At 52.3% G+C, this 20,522-nt stretch overlaps 1 protein-coding gene across 2 annotated transcripts in view; it reads left to right on the forward strand.

Moving 5' to 3' along the window:
* The first annotated feature begins 15,685 nt into the window (after nucleotides 1–15,685).
* The window catches only part of SMAD6 (SMAD family member 6), a 74,973-nt gene continuing 70,136 nt past the window's right edge, over nucleotides 15,686–20,522 (forward strand). For both annotated transcript variants that reach the window (XM_081229898.1, XM_081229899.1), the window contains exon 1: nucleotides 15,686–16,645. In XM_081229898.1, the coding sequence (XP_081086024.1) occupies nucleotides 15,826–16,645 (820 nt within the window). In that variant the 5' untranslated portion in view covers nucleotides 15,686–15,825. The remainder of the gene's footprint in view (nucleotides 16,646–20,522) is intronic.

Genomic DNA, 20,522 nt, shown 5'->3' on the forward strand with positions numbered 1-20,522 from the left:
CATGTTTAGGTACTACATGGTGAGTTATCAGGGTGGTCTGTTCTTCAAAGTCACTCAACCATCCAGCTGTGTAGGAAGCTCCATGTTAATACCTACCATCAATGGTATAGGCCAGAGCAGGGCTTGGGCTGAATGCAGCTCAGACATGATTTGTTTAGCCTGTTCAGTATTTTAAATAATTTTATAAGGTTTCCAACAGGTATGACATCAATCTATGCCATATACAAATCTGTATAATCTGGCTAAATTTGAAAGGTTGAACTATCTGGTGACAGTGAGCCCAGGTGTATTAATTAGGATTAAGTTGGGCAGATTATAACAGAAAATGTCAAAATAACAGTAGCTTAAATAAGATACATGTTTCTTTCTCATATAAAAGGAGCCAGGGGGCTTCCCTGGTGGCGCAGTGGTTAAGAGTCCGCCTGCCGATGCAGGGGACACGGGTTCGTGCCCCGGTCCGGGAAGATCCCACATGCGGCGGAGCGGCTGGGCCCGTGAGCCGTGGCTGCTGAGCCTGTGCGTCCGGAGCCTGTGCTCCGCAACAGGAGAGGCCACAACAGTGAGAGGCCCGCATACCGCAAAAAAAAAAAAAAAAAAAAAGGAGCCAGGAGGTAAGTAGGCAGCCCAGGACTGGGTAGATAGGTTCAAAAAGCCATCAGGGGCTTAGGCTTCTCTCTTGGCTCTGTTGTTTTCAGTGTATAGCTCTCATTTGCAAAGGTTGCTTCGTGGCCCATGGTGGCTTCCAGGGCTCCAGCCATCACATTCACACTCTAGGCCAGAGAAGGAAAAGTTGAAGGCAAAAAGGGAGTCAGCTCTCTTTATGCAGCCTTCCCAGAATTCCTGCACAAAGCTTCTACTTACAACTTATTGTCTAGATAGTCACATGGCTATACCAAGAGCAAGGGAGGATAGACATAGTCATGTGACTATGCTCAAGCCAAAGTGGCCTTTTTCCCCAGGATAAAATTTGCCCAGCTAAAATTAAATCATCTTTCTGCTGTTAAAGAGAAAGGGGAAGAATCAAGGTTGCCATTGGCACTTAACAGCCTCTGCCAGGGGCCTGCAGTCCTGATTGTCTGGAGTGGAGTAGCAGATGCCTCACTCACACTGGGCCTGAGCTCATGAGTTTCCCACAGACCCCACCACTCCCTGATGCCTCTCCAGCACTCCATGTGAATTATCACTGGGCTTGTGTTGACTTTTTTATTTTTCTTAGTGGAATTAAGAGGAGAAAGAAATATTTCCTATACTATGTCTCTCTTAAAAATCAAAAGAGTAAAAAATACACCAAGAGAACCATGCGCTTCAAGAAAAATGAGAGTGGAAGCACATTTCTCTGGGGAAGAGGAAAATATTCTTAGCTGTGTATCATGCAAACAAGGTATATTGTAAAAAATGCAACTTAATACACTCTTTTGAAACAGCTGACTTGCTTTACTCACCACTGTGGCCTGGCAGGCGTTTTACTGGTTGTATAGCTCCCTGGGAAGACAGTGGGCCTGAGATCTTCCTGGTTCTGTACAGCTCACCCCTCTTCCTGGGGAGAGAACAGCCCCATTTTGTCCAATGTCTCTTACCCCTTATTTGGAATGATCTTGCCCTTCTTTGTATTCAGGACTTATTTTGAGCAAGTTCAAAACCGTCTTGCAAAGTTCAAGATCATTATGACAGGCAAAAATGCAGTGAAATAGCACACCACTGTCAGTTAATTACTAAAAATCCTTTAATAGCTGACATTATTATAAATTATATACCATTATGACAGGGACAGTTGGGCTCTCTGTTTTCCTTGCCCTCCATTGGAACCCCAAACAATGCCGTCTTGTTGGGGAGAAAGACCTGGATGCACTTGGAGGCAAGTTGGGAGTTTACATGGGCTACCTATGCTGACCACAGCAGCCTGTGGGCCTCTAAGGACACCCTGTTGCTGGGTGGGGATGAGGCAGCTGCCTGAAAAGGCCTCAGAAACAACCCTTTTCCCATTCCTACCTGCCTCCCCCACTGCTGTGGCTACAAGAGTCTCTTCCCCAGTGGGCCTCCCAACTCCCTCTGCCCTGTTCCCTGTTCTTCTCCCTGTCTAGGCCTACCTCAAAGAGGCCCTCTTCCAGGCAGCCTCCCCTGATTTTTCTTCCTAAAGCTCCAGGCACATGGTAGGTTAGTTCTCTTTTGTTTTTGTTCTTGAGTTGGGCACATAAAGTACACATCTTAAGTGTAAAACTTGGTGATTTGTTGTTGTTGTTGTTGTATGCGGGCCTCTCACTGTTGTGGCCTCTCTCGTTGCGGAGCACAGGCTCCGGACGCACAGGCTCAGCTGCCACGGCTCATGGGCCCAGCCGCTCCGCGGCATGTGGGATCTTCCTGGACCGGGGCACGAACCCGTGTCCCCTGCATCGGCAGGCGGACTCTCAACCACTGCGCCACCAGGAAAGCCCAAACTTGGTGATTTTTTACCTATGTGTGCACTGTGTAACCCTCTCCCAAATCAAGATATGGAATATAGGTCCTCTCTTAACTCAGAAGCGTTCCTGTGCATGAGAATCCCCTCTAGAGAATGTGAAAAATGCAGCCTCTGGCCTAACCCAGAGATGCTGATTCAGTGGGTCTTGGGTGGCCCAGGATGGCAGATGAACAGCACTCAGGTCTTCAGGTGGAGGAGGTCTGCAGCCCACCCTTGGAGAAATGCACTCAGTGCTTGCTGGGGTAGGTGCCCTGTCTTCTGTGTTATCCCCCTGTCAGATGGGGGCACACTCTGCTCCCTTCGTCTCAGTACCCAGCAAGGTTCTGGGCCGAGAGTGGCATCCACAGGGGTGGATCCAGGCTGGTGCAGCCTGAAGCTAGGCGATTTGGGAGGCTGTCCCAGAGAAAAAGAACACTCTGTTGGGTGAGGGGCCTTGGAAGGACCTCCTACAAGTGAATTTTACCCTACTTTCAATCCACCTCTGGCAACCACTAAGAGTTCATGGCCTTAGATGTTGTCAGGGTGAGAAGTCGTCTGCGGGACGGGACAGATCATTCCCCAGCTCACTCCTTCATTCCGCAGAAATGGCCACGGGGATGCTCAGCCCTGCTCTGGATTAGAATCACCTGGGGATGCTTAAAAAAAAAATACCCAGCCCCACATCAGATATTCTGATTTAATTGATCTGGGGTAGGGATTGAGATTTAGTATTTTTTTAAGCTCCCAGGTGATTCTAATGCACAGTCAAGGCCGAAAATACCTGAGCAGAGGCCTGGCTCTGAATTTTAATCTTTCTTTATCTGCTCCAGACTTATACTAAGAGTACATATATACTAAGAGTATATATAAGGCCAGGTGGCTGCACCTCGTCCCACTGCCTTCCTTCTGCCTTTTCTTCTGAAGGGGCCAGGACTCCTGGCTGGGGTTGGTGGCATCCACGCCAGCCATGTCCCTGGTCCACCTTCACAGCACCCGCTCCATCCCGGGGACAAATCAACTAATAATATTGGGCATTTATTAAGCATCTAATGTTATTTCCAATCCTCATGGCAACACTGCATTTTAGCAGGAGGGAGGGAAACGGAACTCAGGAAGCCTTAGTGATTGCCTTCAGAGCCTCAGTGGGTAAGTGCTGGAGCTGGGATCACACCCAGGCCTTTAGGGCTCCAAAGTTCACATGCATTTCCCTGGCCAGGCTTCTCCTAGAAGCACTGCCTTTTTACTGAGCACCAGCCATGCCCAGGGCACAGGCCTGGGGCCCATTTATCCATTAGGCACAGCAGACACAGTGTCTAGGGCCCACGGTAATTTTAGGGGGCCTACAAAATGCTTTAATTTTCATTTTGTTTGAAATCAGAAGAAAAGAAATAATAATGATAAACATACAACAATGAATCCAGCCTGGATTACACTTGTCTTTATGCCAATATACTTGTAAAATATATTATTTAATATTTTTTTTAATGGAAGAAGGGACCCATGAAGACAAGTGTCTAGGGACTATGGAATTCGCAATGCAGCCCTGCACACAGTCCTGGGCCCTGGAAGGCACTGACCATTGTGTCCCCCAGCCCTTCCCAGAGCACAGCCAGTGCTAGTGGGGATTGAGGCAAGAAATGTTTATTACACACCTCTGCATGCTGAGAGCTCTGGGAAGTAAACGAGCAACAGGTGTGTCCTGGTCTGGCTGGGAAGAGACGATGTACACACAGGAAACCAAAAGCAGGACAAGACAGCATGCTTTTTCCCAGTGTGGCCAGTTCTTAATTCTATCTCTTCTTCTTATTCTTTTTGGCTGCGTTGGGTCTTGGTTGCTGCACGTGGGCTTTCTCTAGTTGTGGCGAGTGGGGGCTCCTCTTCATTGCAGTGCTCGGGCTTCTCATTGCGGTGGCTTCTCTTGTTGCGGAGCATGGGCTCTAGGCACGTGGGCTTTTGTAGTTGCAGCACGTGGGCTCAGTAGTTGTGGCTCACGAGCTCTAGAGTGCAGGCTCAGTAGTTGTGGCGCACGGGCTTAGCTGCTCCGCAGCATGTGGGATCCTCTCGGACCAGGGCTCGAACCTGTGTCCCCTACATTGGCAGGCGGACTCCCAACCACTGCGCCACCAGGGAAGTCCCTTCTATCTCTTATTTTTGTCATTTTATCCGTCACTTAGTTATGTCCTGCTTTGCAGGTTATTGAACTGTTTCATCTATTTAATGCTTCAATCAACTATTCTTTTGTGGATTTTTTTCCTTCAACAAAAAATTACTATTTTAATAATATATTTCTTATTTTAAAATATTGGATTTAATTGTCCAATTTAATTGAATGGGTAATTCAGCCCATGGTGCAGAAATTCAGAAGGTACTGAAGAAGGCTGAAGGCAGGGGAGAGAGGGAGGTTTCTTTTGTGCTGAACCTTTGGTCCTGTTTAGTTTGTGCCATGTGCAAGCATTACCTATCTAATAGAATGGCTGAAAACAAACAAGCAAACAAAACTCCAAACAGGTATGTGTTGAAAAGTTAATCTCCCTCTTACCCAGTTTCCAGCTTCCCTGTCACTCCCACCACCCCAGAGACAACCAACTTTCCCAGCTTACCATGTATCTTTCCAAAGACATTTTATGCATATACAAGCATATATGTTTTTTTAAACATTTACCCAAATTGTAGCACACTGTACACGTTGTTAGTCACTTAAGGTTGTTTTTTCCAGTTTTATATATATATAACATATATATATGTTTTTGAGATTATTTCCCTTTATTATAAGATATTTAATATATTGATAGTTCCCTGTGCTATACAGTAAATCCTGTTGCTTATCTATTTTATGTACAGTAGTTTGTATCTGTTAATCCCATACTCCTAATTTATCCCTCTCCTCTCCCTTTCCCCTTTGGTAACCATGTTTGTTTTCTATGTCTGTGAGTCTGTTTCTGTTTTGTATATAGATTCATTTGTGTTATTTTTTAGACTCCACATATAAGTGATATCATATAAAATTTGTCTTTCTCTGTCTGACCGCACTTAGTATGATATTCTCTAGGTCTATACATGTTGATATAAATGGCAATATTTCTTTCTTTTTTATGGCTGAGTAATATTCCATTGTGTGTGTGTGTGTGTGTGTGTGTGTGTGTGTGTGTGTGTGTATAAATACATCACATCTTAAACCAGTCATCTGTTGATGGGCACTTGGGTTGTTCCCATGTCTTGGCTATCGTAAATAGTGCTGCTATGAACATTGGGGTGCATGTATCTTTTTGAATTAGAGTTTTCATCTTTTCCAAATATATGCCCAGGAGTGGGATTGTTGGATCATATGGTAGTTCTATTTATAGTTTTTTAAGGAACCTCCATACTGTCCTCCATAGTGTCTGTACCAATTTACATTCCCACCAACAGTGTAGGAGGGCTCCCTTTTCTCCAGACCCTCTGCAGCATTTATTATTTGTAGATTTTTTGATGATGGCCATTTGATGATAGCCTCTTTGTGGTTTTAATGTGCATTTCTCTAATAATTTGCGACGTTGAGCATCTTTTCGTGTGCCTGTTGGCCATCTGGATGTCTTCTTTGGAGAAATGTGTATTTAGGTCTTCTGCCCATTTTTTCACTGAGTTGTTTTTAGTCACTTAATATTTTGATCTTTTCATACTGAGGGCTGCCTCATTCTTTTTCAACAGCTGGATGATATACCATAATTGATTTAACTAGATCCTCTATTGATAAGTTTGTTTCCAATCTCTGTTATAAAGTAACCTTATGGAGCATAACTCCCCACTCCTCCAGTTGTGCATTAAGTAACTGTATATATACTTTTTTCACTATGTGCAAGCACATCTGTATGTCTGTTTAGAATGGAATCACAGCGTCAAGAGATGTGGGCATTGTGCAGGGAGGGGAAGTTGGTACAACCTCCATGGGGAGGCCAATGTGGCCATATTTATCTAAATTAAATCCCTCCTCCCCAAACAATTTCTGGACCACCTCCTGGGTGCTGGGCTAGGGGTACAGAGGTGAGGAGCACTCAGGCTTTGCTCTTCGGGGGCTCTCAGATTGGGACGGATCACTTGCAGCCCTGGGAAGGAGTGCTGTTAAGATGCCAGGGCAGTGCAAGGAAGACAGCCATGAGCCTGTCACTCAGGAGAGAGGAAAAAAATGTTTGCTGGGAAGAAAAGAAGGAAGGGCACTGAAGGTAGTGAACCAGCATGTGCAAAGGCCAGGTATCACAGGGGAACTTTGGGGGTGTTCTGGGGAGCAGGCCTTTTCTTGTTCAGGGTCCATGTGGTGGGAGGGGAAATGAGATGGAACCTGCACCTAACAGGGCTGGGAAGTGACCCTTTAATCTGTTGGTCATGGGGCTCCATTGAAGGGTTCTCAATCTGGTAGCCTCATGGTGAGAGAAATGCTAGAAGCCTCTCTCTGGCTGTGGTGTGGAAGAATGATTGAATGCCAATGTTTCTTCCAGTAAACTCCCAGTCCCTGAAGGACAGGCTCCCTGCACTAAAAGCCTTTAGCCCATAGCAAGTGTAGAAACAGGCAGTTGAATTATAGCCAAGAACCAAACTGAGCCATATTCCCTGGCATTGTCTCTGAAGTGAGGGCTCCTGTATTCCCCTGAAGGCTGAGGGTTGTGAGCTTCCTCCAGGAGGCCTGGGCTCAGGCCGGGGCTCAGGTCTGGGCTCATGATCTGATGCTGCTCACAATGACTGTGACATTCTTTAGAAGCCTCTCATCTGTGTTCAAAAAAATGCCTCCGGGCTTCCCTGGTGGCACAGTGGTTGAGAGTCCGCCTGCCGTTGCAGGGGACGTGGGTTCGTGCCCCAGTCCGGGAAGATCCCCCATGCCGCGGAGTGGCTGGGCCCGTGAGCCATGGCCGCTGAGCCTGCGCGTCCGGAGGCTGTGCTCCGCAACGGGAGAGGCCACAAAAGTGAGAGGCCCACGTACCGCAAAAAAAAAAAAAAAAAAGCCTCCATTTTGCATACTATTCCCTGATATATCTAGGTTAGCTTTAACATTAAAATGGGATGTATTACAAATATAATATAAAGTAAGTTTCTCGGGACTTCCCTGGTGGCACAGTGGTTAAGAATCCGCCTGCTGGGCTTCCCTGGTGGCGCAGTGGTTGAGAATCCGCCTGCCGATGCAGGGGACACGGGTTCGTGCCCCGGTCCACGAAGATCCCACATGCTGCGGAGTGGCTGGGCCTGTGAGCCATGGCTGCTGAGTCTGCGCGTCCGGATCCTGTGCTCCGAAACGGGAGAGGCCACAACAGAGGCCCGCGTACCGCAAAAAAAAAAAAAAAAAAAGAATCCGCCTGCCAATGCAGGGGACACGGGAAGATCCCACACGCTGCGGAGCAACTGAGCCCGTGTGCCACAACTACTGAAGCCCATGTGCTCTAGGGCCTGTGCTCTGCAACAAAGAGAAGCCACTGCAATGAGAAGCCCGTGCACCGCAACGAAGAGTAGCCCCCACTCGCCGCAACTAGAGAAAGCCCGCACGCAGCAACGAAGACCCAACGCAGCCAAAAATAAATAAATAAATAAATAATGTTTTTTTTTTAAGTAAGTTTTTCTAACATCTTTGAGTCAAATTAGCCCTCCAGAAAAATCCTTTGATTTCGAGGGGTCTGCCCAGTTTGAGAAGGATGGATGCAGGCAATCCAGTTTCACTGCAGCAAAGCTACAGTCCTCACCCTGGTCTCTGTGTAACTGCCTTCGGCCCTCTTAACAACCAGAAGACTTGCTGCACTTCACTCTTTCACGCCTCTGTTCATTCATTCACCTGGTATTTCTGAAACCTGATAATGTGCAGGGCGTTGCCCTCTCCTATGACATCCACAAGGAGCAGAATAACAGTAGCAGCTCTAAATGCTTTGCATATATGATCTCAATCAATACAATGACCCTTTGAGGTACGTACTATTGTTATTAAACCCATTTTACAGACGGGGAAACTGAAACTCAGAGAGGAGTTAAAGGTAAAGTGACAGAGGCCACCCTAGAAGCAGCAGAGCCAGGATTAAGACTAGGCAGTCTGACCCCAAGGCTGCCCTTTTACCTCCTGTATTGTGTACACTGCGCAGTTGGGCTGAGAAGCCTTAAGCACTGGGATAAGAGGCAAAGAGCCCTGGGAGCTGGAAAACCTCAGATCAACTTCCGGCTCCCTCCAAGCGGCACTGTGATCTTGGGCAAATCACCCTCCTTTCCTGGTTCTAGAATCTGCCCTGGCCCCCCTCCCTGCCCTATTCTGCTTTGAGCTATTTAGGCTATTTAGATAGTGGAGGGTTAAGTGCAGCCCAAGGGGTGTGACCAATAGCATTGAGAAGGGAAGTTTCTCTCGATTCTCTGGAGCTGCTGAGTCCTACAGTGTGCCAGGACCTTACTCATTTAACTTCCACCAGGGTCGAGCAGGTCCTTTTTTATTTTTAATTTTTAAATTATTTATTTATTTTAAAAACTTTGGCTGTGCAGCATGTGGGATCTTAGTTCCCAAGCCAGGGATTGAACTCATACCCCCTGCACTGGAAGCGCAGAGTCTTAACCACCGGACCGCCAGGCAAGTCCCCAAGCAGGTCCATTTTATTGATGAGGAAACTGAGTCTCCCTGAGGTTAAATAGTTGGTTGTTGTTTGAGTGGCTTAACCTGGTAACAACTAACTCCTTGCTTATTTCACCAATAATAGCTCCCATTTACTGAGCACTTATTAGGTGCCAGACACTGGGCTAAGCATTTGAATCTTCAGAACAGTCTCCCAATATTATTATTACCAGTTAAGTCTCAGGCTCCCCATAACCTGGGAATAATAATAGGCCCCTATTGGGGGTTGTTGTAGGAAATTAAGGAAGTTGCCCAAGGTCACACAGCTAAGAGGTAGCTGAACAGGATTTGCACCAAAGGTCTGTTTGGTTCAATAAAGTGATGGTTAAGAACCATTACTCTGTGCTACCCAAGCACAGGCTGCCTGGAGTGGCAATAGTAAAAATCGGCATTTGATTCATAGGGGCTATGGTAATACGGCCCATAATTATAGACAGGACCAGGAAAAATCCTTGTCTCTGAGAGAGTGTAGGAAAAAGCAAACAAACAAAAAAGCCTAAAAGTGGGTGAGGGTAGGTATTGGTTAAACTGGTGTTCCCAATATTGCATGTATCCAGGTGGATATTAGGATAATTTCAGGCGATACACAGAAAAACTTCCTATTTTATGTATTTATTTAAAAGTGATAAATATAACTAGCACATCTGTGACTCCATGGCTATTACTGGTTATGACAAGGCTAAATAAAAGTGGTGAACTGATTTTAAAAATTAAGCAAATAAGCGTCAATAACATGTCTACACTGTTCAGATGTTCTTTCGCACTCTCAAATATGTAATGCTAGTCATGCTGGTTCTATCTTCAATATGTCCAGGATCTGACCTCTTCTCCCCACGCCAGCATGGCCGCTCCTGGGCCACTGCAACAGTCTCCCACCAGACCCTGCTCCCCGCCCTGCCCCTACAGTCTGTTTTCCATATGGCAACTAGGGGGAGCCAGTTAAAACAGAAGGCAGATATGTCCCTCCCGCTCTCAGGACCTCCAGGGCCTCCCAGCTCAGAGAACAAGCCAAAGACCCACCAATGGCCTGTGTGACCCTATAATCTGCACGCCCCCTCCCCCTAGTATTTCTCCCATCTCATCACCTCTTTGATGGTCCTGGGACATGCCAAGCACGCTACCACCTCAGGACCCTTGCACTTGCTGTTCTCTGAGCCTGGAACATTCTTCCCCCAGATAGTGTCAGAGAGGTTCCCTTCACCATCAAGACCTTGCTCAAATGTCACCTTCCCAGAGAAGCATTCCCTGACCACTTTTTCTGAACCACATCTACCCTCTCCTGGCATTTCTGTCTCCTCTTCTCTGTTCCATTTCTAACCTTGGCATCTTTATCTTCCAAGATGCTGGATACCTGATTATTTTGCTTATGGTCTGTCTGTCCTCCCACTAGACTCCTTGAGTTCGGGAATTTTTGTGTTTTGATTACTGCAGGATCCCTAGCACCTAGAACATGGCTTGGCACCCAGTAGGAGCTCGATGAGTACATGTCATGTGGGTGAATTCAAAGTTCCATTCGTGCACATGTGCATTTTTCAAGAGAGAAAGGGTCCAAAGCATTCATCAAAGTCTCAGAAGGGTTGTCTACCACCAAAGGGTACCCCAGCTCCCCCATTTGGGACCATGTTGGCCAATTAGATTTACTTTCTAAAGGGGCAGACAATACCACTTAGCCAGTTGGGCCTATAGTTTTTCTCCTGAGAGTTAATAAGGGATAATGGTTTATCCATTAGTTTTCTGTGAAGTGGGCTAGGATGAGTCAGTCTCCCTGCCAGTTCATCTCACCATAGCAAGAGGTGGCCCAGACTCCCTCTGTAAAGCCTCTGTTCATAAGCAGTGGCCCCTAGAGCCTGCCTCTTCCCACCACCAAGAAGCAAGTTCTGCCTTGTATTATTTCTGCTGTTTCATGCCTTGTGAATTCCCAGCTAATGTGGAAACATCCCAAGGGCAAAAGACCATGTTTTCTTTTCTAGGGCCAGATATTCAGAAGATGAACGTTCAACTCAAGCAGCCCGGGGTTAAAGTCCCATCTCTGCCACTTGTTGGCTGTGTGACCAAAGACAAATTACTTAACCTCTCTGTTTCCTTCTCTAAAAAAAGGGATTTTTTAAGAATAAGAACTTCCTCATTATGCTGTTGGGGGGATTTGATGAGATAGTGCATATAAGTGTTTGGTATGGGATGATGATGAGCATGGAGCTTGGTGAAGTGAGGGGTTTTAGTCCAATCATGTCACAAATATTAAGTGCCTGCTATGTGACAGGTGTTATGCTAGGGACTGGGGAGAAGAAATGGGGCAGGTGCTGTCTTGTGTGAATTAGCTTCTTTGATGGTACAGACAGAGTGGCATCAAATGGCCTGTTTCTGACTCGCTCAGTGGGTCTGTGGGTGGCCTGTGCCTGACAGTTTCACCATCTCTAACCACGTGGGGCTTACATTCCAGAGGCAGAGGAGAATGGACACGGGGTTGCATGGGTTTATGAACTGTGAGAAAACACAAGGTACTTTGGGGAATATTAGAATAATGGGGAGGGGGCAGATTTAAATCTCAGGGGTTAGAGTTATTTCTTTGTGAGTTACTTTGTGAATAACCTGGCTGCAGAGACCTGAGGAGCAGCAGCTGGGACCCTACCTTTCTCCTTTCCTGCACCCTCAGGGAATTTGAGCTTGTTCTCCAGAGGGGCAGTTTAGGAGGGTGCCCTAGGCTGAAGCTCTGAGGCCCTGCCCTCTGGGCACTGCCACACACACCCTCTAGTGGTCACAACACAGGCAGGCGCTAGGCTGGATGGGCCCTGGAATCCAAGGAGAGTGGGACTGTCACCATCCTTCTCTTCGTGATACTATCTCCATTGAGACTTGGTCTTCCTGGAATGAGGGATGACTCCGGGACCTCATGTCATTTAACTTTGGTAACCACCTGTAGCATGATTCCTATTCCCATTTTACAGATGAGAACCCCGAGGCTTATAGAGGCGAGGGAGGTTAAGTAGGGTCAGTACTGAACTCAGGCGTACTAGACTCTGGTTTCCATGCTCTTCAGGTGTCATCCAGCTGGCACCTAATGGCACCCCACCCTCAATGCCACATCTCTGGGTGAGCAGGAGCAGAAGGCAAACTTTGTCCAAATTACTGCCCAGGGAAGAAGGCAGCCCTCCTCAGGAAGGTTCCTACTTCAGTCTCTCCTCAGCCTGAGGCCCCAAGCACAGGCCTGACATCCCTCAGGGTGCTGCACCAGGAACCCTGCAGAAAGGGATGCCCTGGTACCTTAGGGAGGTATGGGGGAATGGAGGGGGAAGGAGTCACAGTTCACAGATTTGCATCCAGGGGTGCTGAGCATTTGTGGAAGCCCTGAGGGGTAATCCATCCACCTGCTATCCTTTTCCTTTTGCTTCCCCTCACACACACATACCTCTTCCCCCAGCCAAATTGGCTGGGTTCAAATCCAACCTCTGCCACTAACTACAAGCTTGTGCAAGTTACTTAAGGTCTTTGTGCCTCAGTGTCCTTTAATGTAAAGTAGTGGTGAATAACCATGCCTACCCTCAAAGTGTTGTTATATGGAGTCTGGGGCCTCACCCCACAACACTTTGATTCAGCAGGTCCAATGGACCACATTTTGGAAAGCACTGTCCTGAAGGGTGTGCTCTGGCAACACAGACCCACACCACTTTCTAGCTGTTGGGGTGAGAGCACATACTGGTTTATGCCTCTCTGGTTTTAGTATCTTAGCAGTTTCAAGACTATCTTCATTTCAGTGGCAAATTAAATAAGTAAGTTCCTGTTCCTCAGTTTCCTCATCTGTGAAATGGAGGTAATAGTACTAATAGGATTGTTGTGAGAATGACTAAAATCTTTGTAATGCTTGCTTGTAATGCTTGCTTGGAACATGGCCTTGCCCATAGTAAGCACAAGCTATTGTAATCCACAGCCAAACCAGCAGATACCCTGATGAAAGAAAACACTTTACATCACATTAAGTTTCTCCTTGCATTTTAAGACGCATTCATTTCCCCAGGGGTCAGAGGTGACTGAAAAGGGGCCACAAGATCCGTTGTCCTCTAGGTGTTGCTTACACAGGTGTTTTGTTCACTTGTGAAAATTCACCCTGTTTGCTTACGATTTGTGCACTTAAAAGGCACTGTCTCCTAGGATCCTCATGTTTCTGTGAAGAACGCAGGGCAGGCATCATCATCTCCGTTTTTCAAACGGAGGCCAAGACATCTATTTTGATTGGGCCAAAGAAGAAGGGGATGAAGGATGGGAAGCTTCTAAGTCCGGCCCACCATTCGCGAGAGTAACCGCCTCTCCCAGAGGGAGCGGAGCGAACGGTACCTGGCTCCAGGTAAAGCTCAGCAAAGGGTTCTAAGTCCTTCCTGCAAACACCGGCCTTCCCCCAGCGCACACACAACTCGGGCCCGCCCGGGGACTAGCACCGCAGCACGCTCACAAGGCCAGTCCCACACGTGGGAACTCCCGAGGGAGACCCGCGCGCCTGCAACCCCTCGGCCCGGGCGGGGGGGGAATGGCGTCCAGCCCTGGGCCAATGAGAGTAGCGGAATTTCTTTCATTCAGTGCGGGTCTAGTTCTTGCCCGGAAAGGGGCGGGACACCACGCCGGGGGCGGGGCCACCAAGCGCCGGGGAGAGGGCGGTGCCCGCTCAGTGGCCCGGCCAATCGGCGCCGCGCCCGGGGTAGGAGGGGGGACCAGGCCTTTTTTCCCTCCGCGCGGGGCCAATCCTGACTTTACAAGCTTGAACTTTTGCCACCCTCGGACTAGCAAGAGCGCCCGAGGAGGTACCCCGCCGCGCCGGCTCCAGGGGCAAGAGCGGCCTTAACCCTTACTTCGCCGGGCGGCTCGCTGCTGCCGCCGCGCTCCCACCAGCTCGCCCCGGATCAGGCGGGACCCGGCCCCCCAACCCACCCCCATTGCCATGGTGAAACGTCGCTGGGGAAATCACGAGCCCTACCCACATCCCTCTCCGTGGTGCAGAGAATAAACTGGGGAAGGGAAGGGGGTGGAGGAGTCGCCCAACCCCGGGACGGCTGGCGGCCCGCCTAGCTCCGAGGTAAAGAGACTTGGCGACCGAGAGGGGCCCGAGAGAAGACCTTCCCCGCCTCTACCCCACCCTCTGAAACTCCCCTACCTCGAGTAAGCCTAGAGTCCCGCTGCGCGAGGCATTCCACGCCCCCCGGTTGGCCCGGCGGCCAACCCCTGACTTTGCGCAGGGGGTGTGGAAACCTCGTGCTATCACGCTAGCTCCCGCTACTCCAACAAATCAGCCGCCCCCTGCTCCCAAGAGACGCAAGCCAGGAAAGCATACACGCACACCCATTTTTATTAGCCTTCCCTGGGATGGGGGTTTGTACCAATTCTAAAGTGCAATGTGTGTTTGTAAGTTTGTGCACAAGCCAGGGAGAGGCAAAGCGCCCCGTTTGCGTCCTAGTCTTAGTGAGTCCGCCGAGCCCTCGAGCAGCCCGCCCGTGGTTTGTGTAACCGCGTGTGTGTGTGTGTGTGTGCGAGCGCGCGCTCGCATCCGTGCCCGCGGCGCACGCGAGCCAGAGAGCAGGCCGTGGGCGCTGTCAGGCCCGGGGCGGGGGGGCTGGGGCAAGCGTGGGGCGGGGGCCGGGGCTCGGCCCGCCCCGGGAGCCGGCCCCTCGGAGCCTCGGGCCCTGCAATGGGACGTGTTCTCCTTTAAGAGTTAAGAAACTTGAAACCTTGTTTGCGCAACAATCAGCGCCGCGGAGCCGCCAAAGTGTCTAGACTGGCATATGATGGGAGGCAGCCAATGACTCCGCGGCGCTCCTCCGGGGGCCCTCAGTGTGCGTTTGAGGAGAACAAAAAAGAGAGAGCCGAGCGGGGGAGCGAGCGAGGGAGACGAGCCGAGAGAAAAGAGCCGCCGGGCGCTGCCTCGCCAGACCTCGCCGGGACCACGGGGCCACCGGGAGGCACTTTTTGTGGAGGGGGGAGGGGGGCGACCTCTGCAGCCGCAGCCTCCGGGGCGTCCGAGCGCAGCGTGGGGCGGGCTACGACCTCTGCCTCGGTGGATTGCATTTTTAATTAAGGATTCCCAGCAGCTCTTTGGGATTTTTACAGTTTCCACTCATGTGTTGACACCCGCGTTCAGGAGAAATTCGCTCCAAGTGCATCTAGCGCCTGGGACCTGAGACGGAGTTGGCTTTTCGTGCATGCAATTCCAGGGATTTTGGTTTTGTTTGGGGTTTCTTTTTCTTTCTTTCCTTTTTTTCTTTTTCTTTTTATCTTTCTGCAGGGAGTAAGAAGGAAGCCGAGGGTATCAACAAGCCTGCCTTTCGGATCCTGCAGGAAAAGCCCATGTAGTGAAGTGCTTGGGTTTTAAAGGCAGGGCTTCCCAGACACATTTGGGGGGTTCGGCGCGAGCGCTTTGTGCTCATGGACCAGCCCCATAACTTTTGAAGGCTCTCCGGCCCATGCGGGGTCTTGCTGGCGGCGCGCAGTCTGCAGTCCCTCTAAAGAGCCGGGGCTGGAGTTGCTGAGCTGCCCGGGCGCCGGGGTCCATGTAGTCGCGGGCCGAGCGCGGACTGCGGCTCGGCGTGCGCGCGTTCCCCGCCGTCCCGCCCTGGCGAGCTCCCTCATGTTGCAGCCCTGCGGCGCCCCTTCGACGACAGGCTGTGCGCGGTCTGCACGGCGCCCGGCGGCAGAGCTTCATGTGGGGCTGCGGCCCGCGCAGCCGGCGCCTCGCTGAGGAAACGGACCCCCGGTAACCGGAGACCGCCTCCCCCCCACCCCCGGCGCCAAAGGATATCGTATGTTCAGGTCCAAACGCTCGGGGCTGGTGCGGCGACTTTGGCGAAGTCGTGTGGTCCCCGACCGGGAGGAAGGCAGCGGCGGCGGCGGCGGCGGCGGCGGCGACGAGGATGGGAGCGTGGGCAGCCGAGCTGAGCCGGCCCCGCGGGCACGAGAAGGCGGAGGCTGCGGCCGCCCCGAAGTCCGCCCGGTAGCCCTGAGGCGGCCCCGGGACGCGGTGGGACAGCGAGGCGCCCAGGGCGCTGGGAGGCGCCGGCGCGCAGGGGGCCCCCCGAGGCCCATGTCGGAGCCGGGGGCCGGCTCTGGGGGCTCCCCGCTGGACGTGGCGGAGCCGGGAGGCCGGGGCTGGCTGCCCGAAAGTGACTGCGAGACGGTGACCTGCTGTCTCTTCTCGGAGCGGGACGCCGCCGGCGCGCCCCGGGACGCCGGCGACCCCCTGGCCGGGGCGGCCCTGGAGCCGACGGGCGGCGGGCGGAGTCGCGAAGCCCGCTCGCGGCTGCTGCTGCTCGAGCAGGAGCTCAAGACGGTCACGTACTCGCTGCTGAAGCGGCTCAAGGAGCGCTCGCTGGACACGCTGCTGGAGGCGGTGGAGTCCCGCGGCGGCGTGCCGGGCGGCTGCGTGCTGGTGCCGCGCGCCGACCTCCGCCTGGGCGGCCAGCCCGCGCCGCCGCAGCTGCTGCTCGGCCGCCTCTTCCGCTGGCCCGACCTGCAGCACGCCGTGGAGCTCAAGCCCCTGTGCGGCTGCCACAGCTTCGCCGCCGCCGCCGACGGCCCCACCGTGTGCTGCAACCCCTACCACTTCAGCCGGCTCTGCGGGCCAGGTGAGCGCGCCGCGCCCGGCGGGCCCTCGGGGTTCACCTCCCGCCCCCTTCCGCGGCCTCCTGTCTCTCCTTGACACCTCTGGCGGGCGGGCGGAGCCCCGGGTGCCCCTGGAGCGTGGGAGCTCCCAGTGGAGGCGCCTCACGCTGGCAGGAGAGCCGGGGAGTGGGGATGTGGGCGCACACGGCAACTTCATCTTAAGGCTCTGGCAAACTGAGAAGGGTGCGCGTTGGAGTTTTCTCTGTGCAGCTTCAGGGACCTGAGGCAGGCTCCAGCTTTCCAGACGGTGGAAGAGGAGGGCAGGTCTAGGAAAGGCCAAAGACTTGAGTGCCACCCCCCCACCCCAAGCCCATTTACCCCCAGTCCGTGCCCCGGCCTGTAGCATTTGTGTGCATATGCCTATACCTACGGTATATTATGCTTTGTCTTATCCAGGTAGATATATGTCGTGAAATTGGGTGTAGGCAATTCATGACTAGAGTCCAAAGTGTTTGTAGACTGTCCCACTTGTTCCTGTCTATAGTTTGGAGCAAAGCTTTTGCGGGGTAACCCTTCTCAGAGTGGAGATCACCCTCTTGCCCTTTTGCCTCTTGATTGTTGCCAGCATCCCTTGGGTGTCAAATGCCAGGACCTTCTGTCATCATCATTCTCAATCCTATGCCCAGCTTTTCTAGAGAGCCGAGGGTCCTGGAGGTGTCTAGGTAGGGAAGGAAGCTGGATATTTTAGTACTTTTGAGAACTGCCCCCCTTCTTTGTCCTCTTGGGATTTTTCTGCACACACCATCTACCCAGTCCTGCTTACCTGAGCAGGCCCTGGGTGCTGTAGCAGAGGTGAGGACAGAAGGAGACTCCAGGCAGGCCAGAAGCTTGCATCCTCACACACACACCCCCACCGCCCCCTTCCCTTGCACGGCAGGGATCACACATTTTTAGCCTGCAGCATCTTCTGGGTGTATGCATCTTAGGTGGTACTGGGGCTTCTGCAGGGATGGGACTCTCAGAGGGTTATAGACTGTTGGGTCTGGGCAGGTTCTGAGTTCCTCCGGCCTGGCTCCTCTGGAGAGAGGCAGCACCCAGCCTGGGGGTATTTAAGAAGGTCAGATCACACAGGTCTCCTGACTCCCAGTGTGGAAGGGGAGGGTGGGGCTAGAAGCCTGGATTTGTCCCAGGTGTCTTGTTGGTGTCTGGGGTGGTGGCTGGAGGGGAAGGACGGGAAGGACGGTGCCTCAGTGGTGGTTCCTGAAGAGAGAGCACTGATGGGGGCTGGGGTGGGGAGAGGCAGCATTGATCTGGCTGCCCTGCGCCCCGCATGGTCAACTCCAGGCCTGATTCTCAGGGGCTTTGGGCAGTCGCTGGCCTGTGGCCCTCTGCGGGCTTTCTGTGCTCCTTGTTCCTTTTCTGACAGCTTTCCCTTCTCCCCTCTTCCACCCTGGCTCCTCCCTGCCTCTGAGGAGGAGGGCCCTGTTTGTGGTTGCCCTGTCCCTGGTCCCGTTTTCAGGGGGAGAGAATTGGTGGGGGCCCCTCTGCTCTTCTAGAAGGCCCCACTGGGCATTTTCTCTCTCACCACATCAGTCTGCTAGCGAATATTTGTTGAGCACTTACTCTGTGCCAGGCAGCATGCTGGGTGCTGTAGTGGGGAGAGTGGAAATATGAGTAGGATCCATGCCCTTAAGAAACAGAATCTTCGGGTTGCGGCGGGGGGAGAGTTGGGACAGAGATGGGGGAAGCAGGGCCAGGCCAGAGGGTCTGAACTCTCAGAGCACTGTGGGGTGTGCATGTAACAGGAGCACCTCTAGGAGCCTCAGAGCTCTAACCTGGAGCGGGGCCTTGGAGGATGGATGGGTAAGGGGAGGTGGGTGTCGGGGAGGAGGAGAGGGCCCGCTGGGAGTCAGGGTACCAGGCAGGCTCAGGTGTGAGGGTGGGAAGGGGTGGGGTGAAGAAAACTGGAGACAGTCAGGACCCACCCTGCCCGTACTCCTTGGGTAAGTCAGCTTGGGTCTTGGTTTGAGTTTGGTGGCCTTGAGCAGTTTTAAGTTGATGGGCAAATTGCAGTGGAATGGTTCTGACCCATAGACCTGGTCCTAGGCTCTGCCCTGCCGGTATCGACAAGTTGACCTTTGAGGAGTAACCTCTCGGTCTCTCTGTGGGTCAGTGGGGGCGGCTCTAGAAACGTTCTCCACCTCAAATTCCAGACTAAGCATTGGCACTTGACTCCTCTTCTCCTCCCAGAAGGAGGCGCTGTTGCAGGGACTGAGCCTGTTCTCCTGCTACTTCGTTAGCCCAAGCCCCGCCCCCCACAGCCCGTTCAAGCCACGCCGGGGGCCGTAGGGAGGACTGGTGGTCTGGGAAGAGTTTCCGGTAGGCACCAGGCTGATCCTCTTGCTCCATCCCCTGCCTGATGGCTTGGGCCGCCAGGACTGAGGACTGGGGGAGCCCTTTGCTGTCCACCCCACCGCCGCCTCCTGGCCGCCAGCCTGGCTCCTGGAGCTGGGCGGGTGCATAGCTGGAGCTCAGCCGTGCGCGTCCTGATAAGGAGACTGCTCCTTCCCGGGCTCTGGGGGAGAGGGCTGGGGCACTGGGGCAGGTACACCCACAGAGAGTACGCTGGAACACCCAGTGGGCCAACTGAGGGACACCCACCGGCCCCCCAGTGCCCCCCTGACCCCCACAGGGATCCCTAGTGAGACGGCCCCTTTCTGGGCAGTGCGGCCCCCTGCTGTTCAGAGCAAACCCTGCTCCATCTTTCAACTTGCTTTGGGGCATTGGGGCCAATTCCCCTCTTTGGGCCTCTTTTCTCATCTGTAAAGCGAGGGAGTGGTGAACAGAATCTCTGAGGGTCTGCTGGGAGGATTCCAGGTGACACAGGCCTGCCTTCTGCCCCATGCTTGTCTCAGAAAGTGGGGTCCTGTGTGCCCAGCTCTGCCCTGGGCTTCCCGCTCCCGTGGGAGTCAGGCCCTAGCTTTCCCTCCCTCTGGTGTATCTTTCTGTCCCTGGAAAAGCCAGTTCGCTGAGCTTGGTGCCTATGTGGACGGAAATGTGGAGAAATACTTTAATCACAGTTCTAACTTGTGTTTATAGAGCTCCTTTCTCCCGAAAGTATCCATTAACTTTGGAATAAATCTCCTGCTCTTTGCTTCACCACTTTTTTTTTTTCTGTAATTATATTCAGTAAATTACTATTATCCAAATTGCGCCAGGGAAAGAGAGAGAGCGAGAGAGAACTTCTAAACGACTGGAGGAGGCCGCCTAGGAAAACACAGGGTTCCCAGGCCAGGACTATAGGAATTAGAATGGGCTAGAAAGTTTTCCTTTTATTTGGCCTGGCATTATCCCTTTGAAATGAGATCAATTTCAAGTTGGGCTTCCAAGCCCCCGCCCCGCCCCTCTGGCGGCCCCTCTGGCGGCCCCTCGGCCCTGCCCGCCCTGCTCCTCCGAGCTCCTCCTTGGAGGTGAGGAAGGGGTGATAATGTGCAGTTTGCCTCTTGCTGGCGCCAGCCTGCCGCGCTGTTTATCTGGCTGCCGGGGGAATCTGGGCAATTAGGCTCTGCCTGCCTTAAAGCACCAGGAGCTTCTCTTCTGCGTCTCCCACCCTGGGGCTTGGGGTTGAGCCTTCAGGTCCTGGGGCTGGAGGGGACAGGCACCCAGGAGGGCACCCCTTGGGAGGGTGAAAGCTGGGAGGCACAGGGAGGCGCATGGACCTTTCCTAAGCAAGATGCTAGGCTGTACAGATAGGGGTGGAAGGTAATGTCTTCAACTGAAAGGTTACCAGGCAGTGGGAGAGGCTGTGAACTCTTCTGGCTTTAGAATTAGGGTCTAGATCCCGAAAGGCTAAGTACCCCCTGGGGGCTAACCAGAGCCTCGTCTCTGCTGAGCTAAGCT

Source organism: Mesoplodon bidens, assembly GCF_964165515.1.
Source record: "Mesoplodon bidens genome assembly, chromosome: 3".
NCBI classification, from domain to species: domain Eukaryota; kingdom Metazoa; phylum Chordata; class Mammalia; order Artiodactyla; family Ziphiidae; genus Mesoplodon; species Mesoplodon bidens.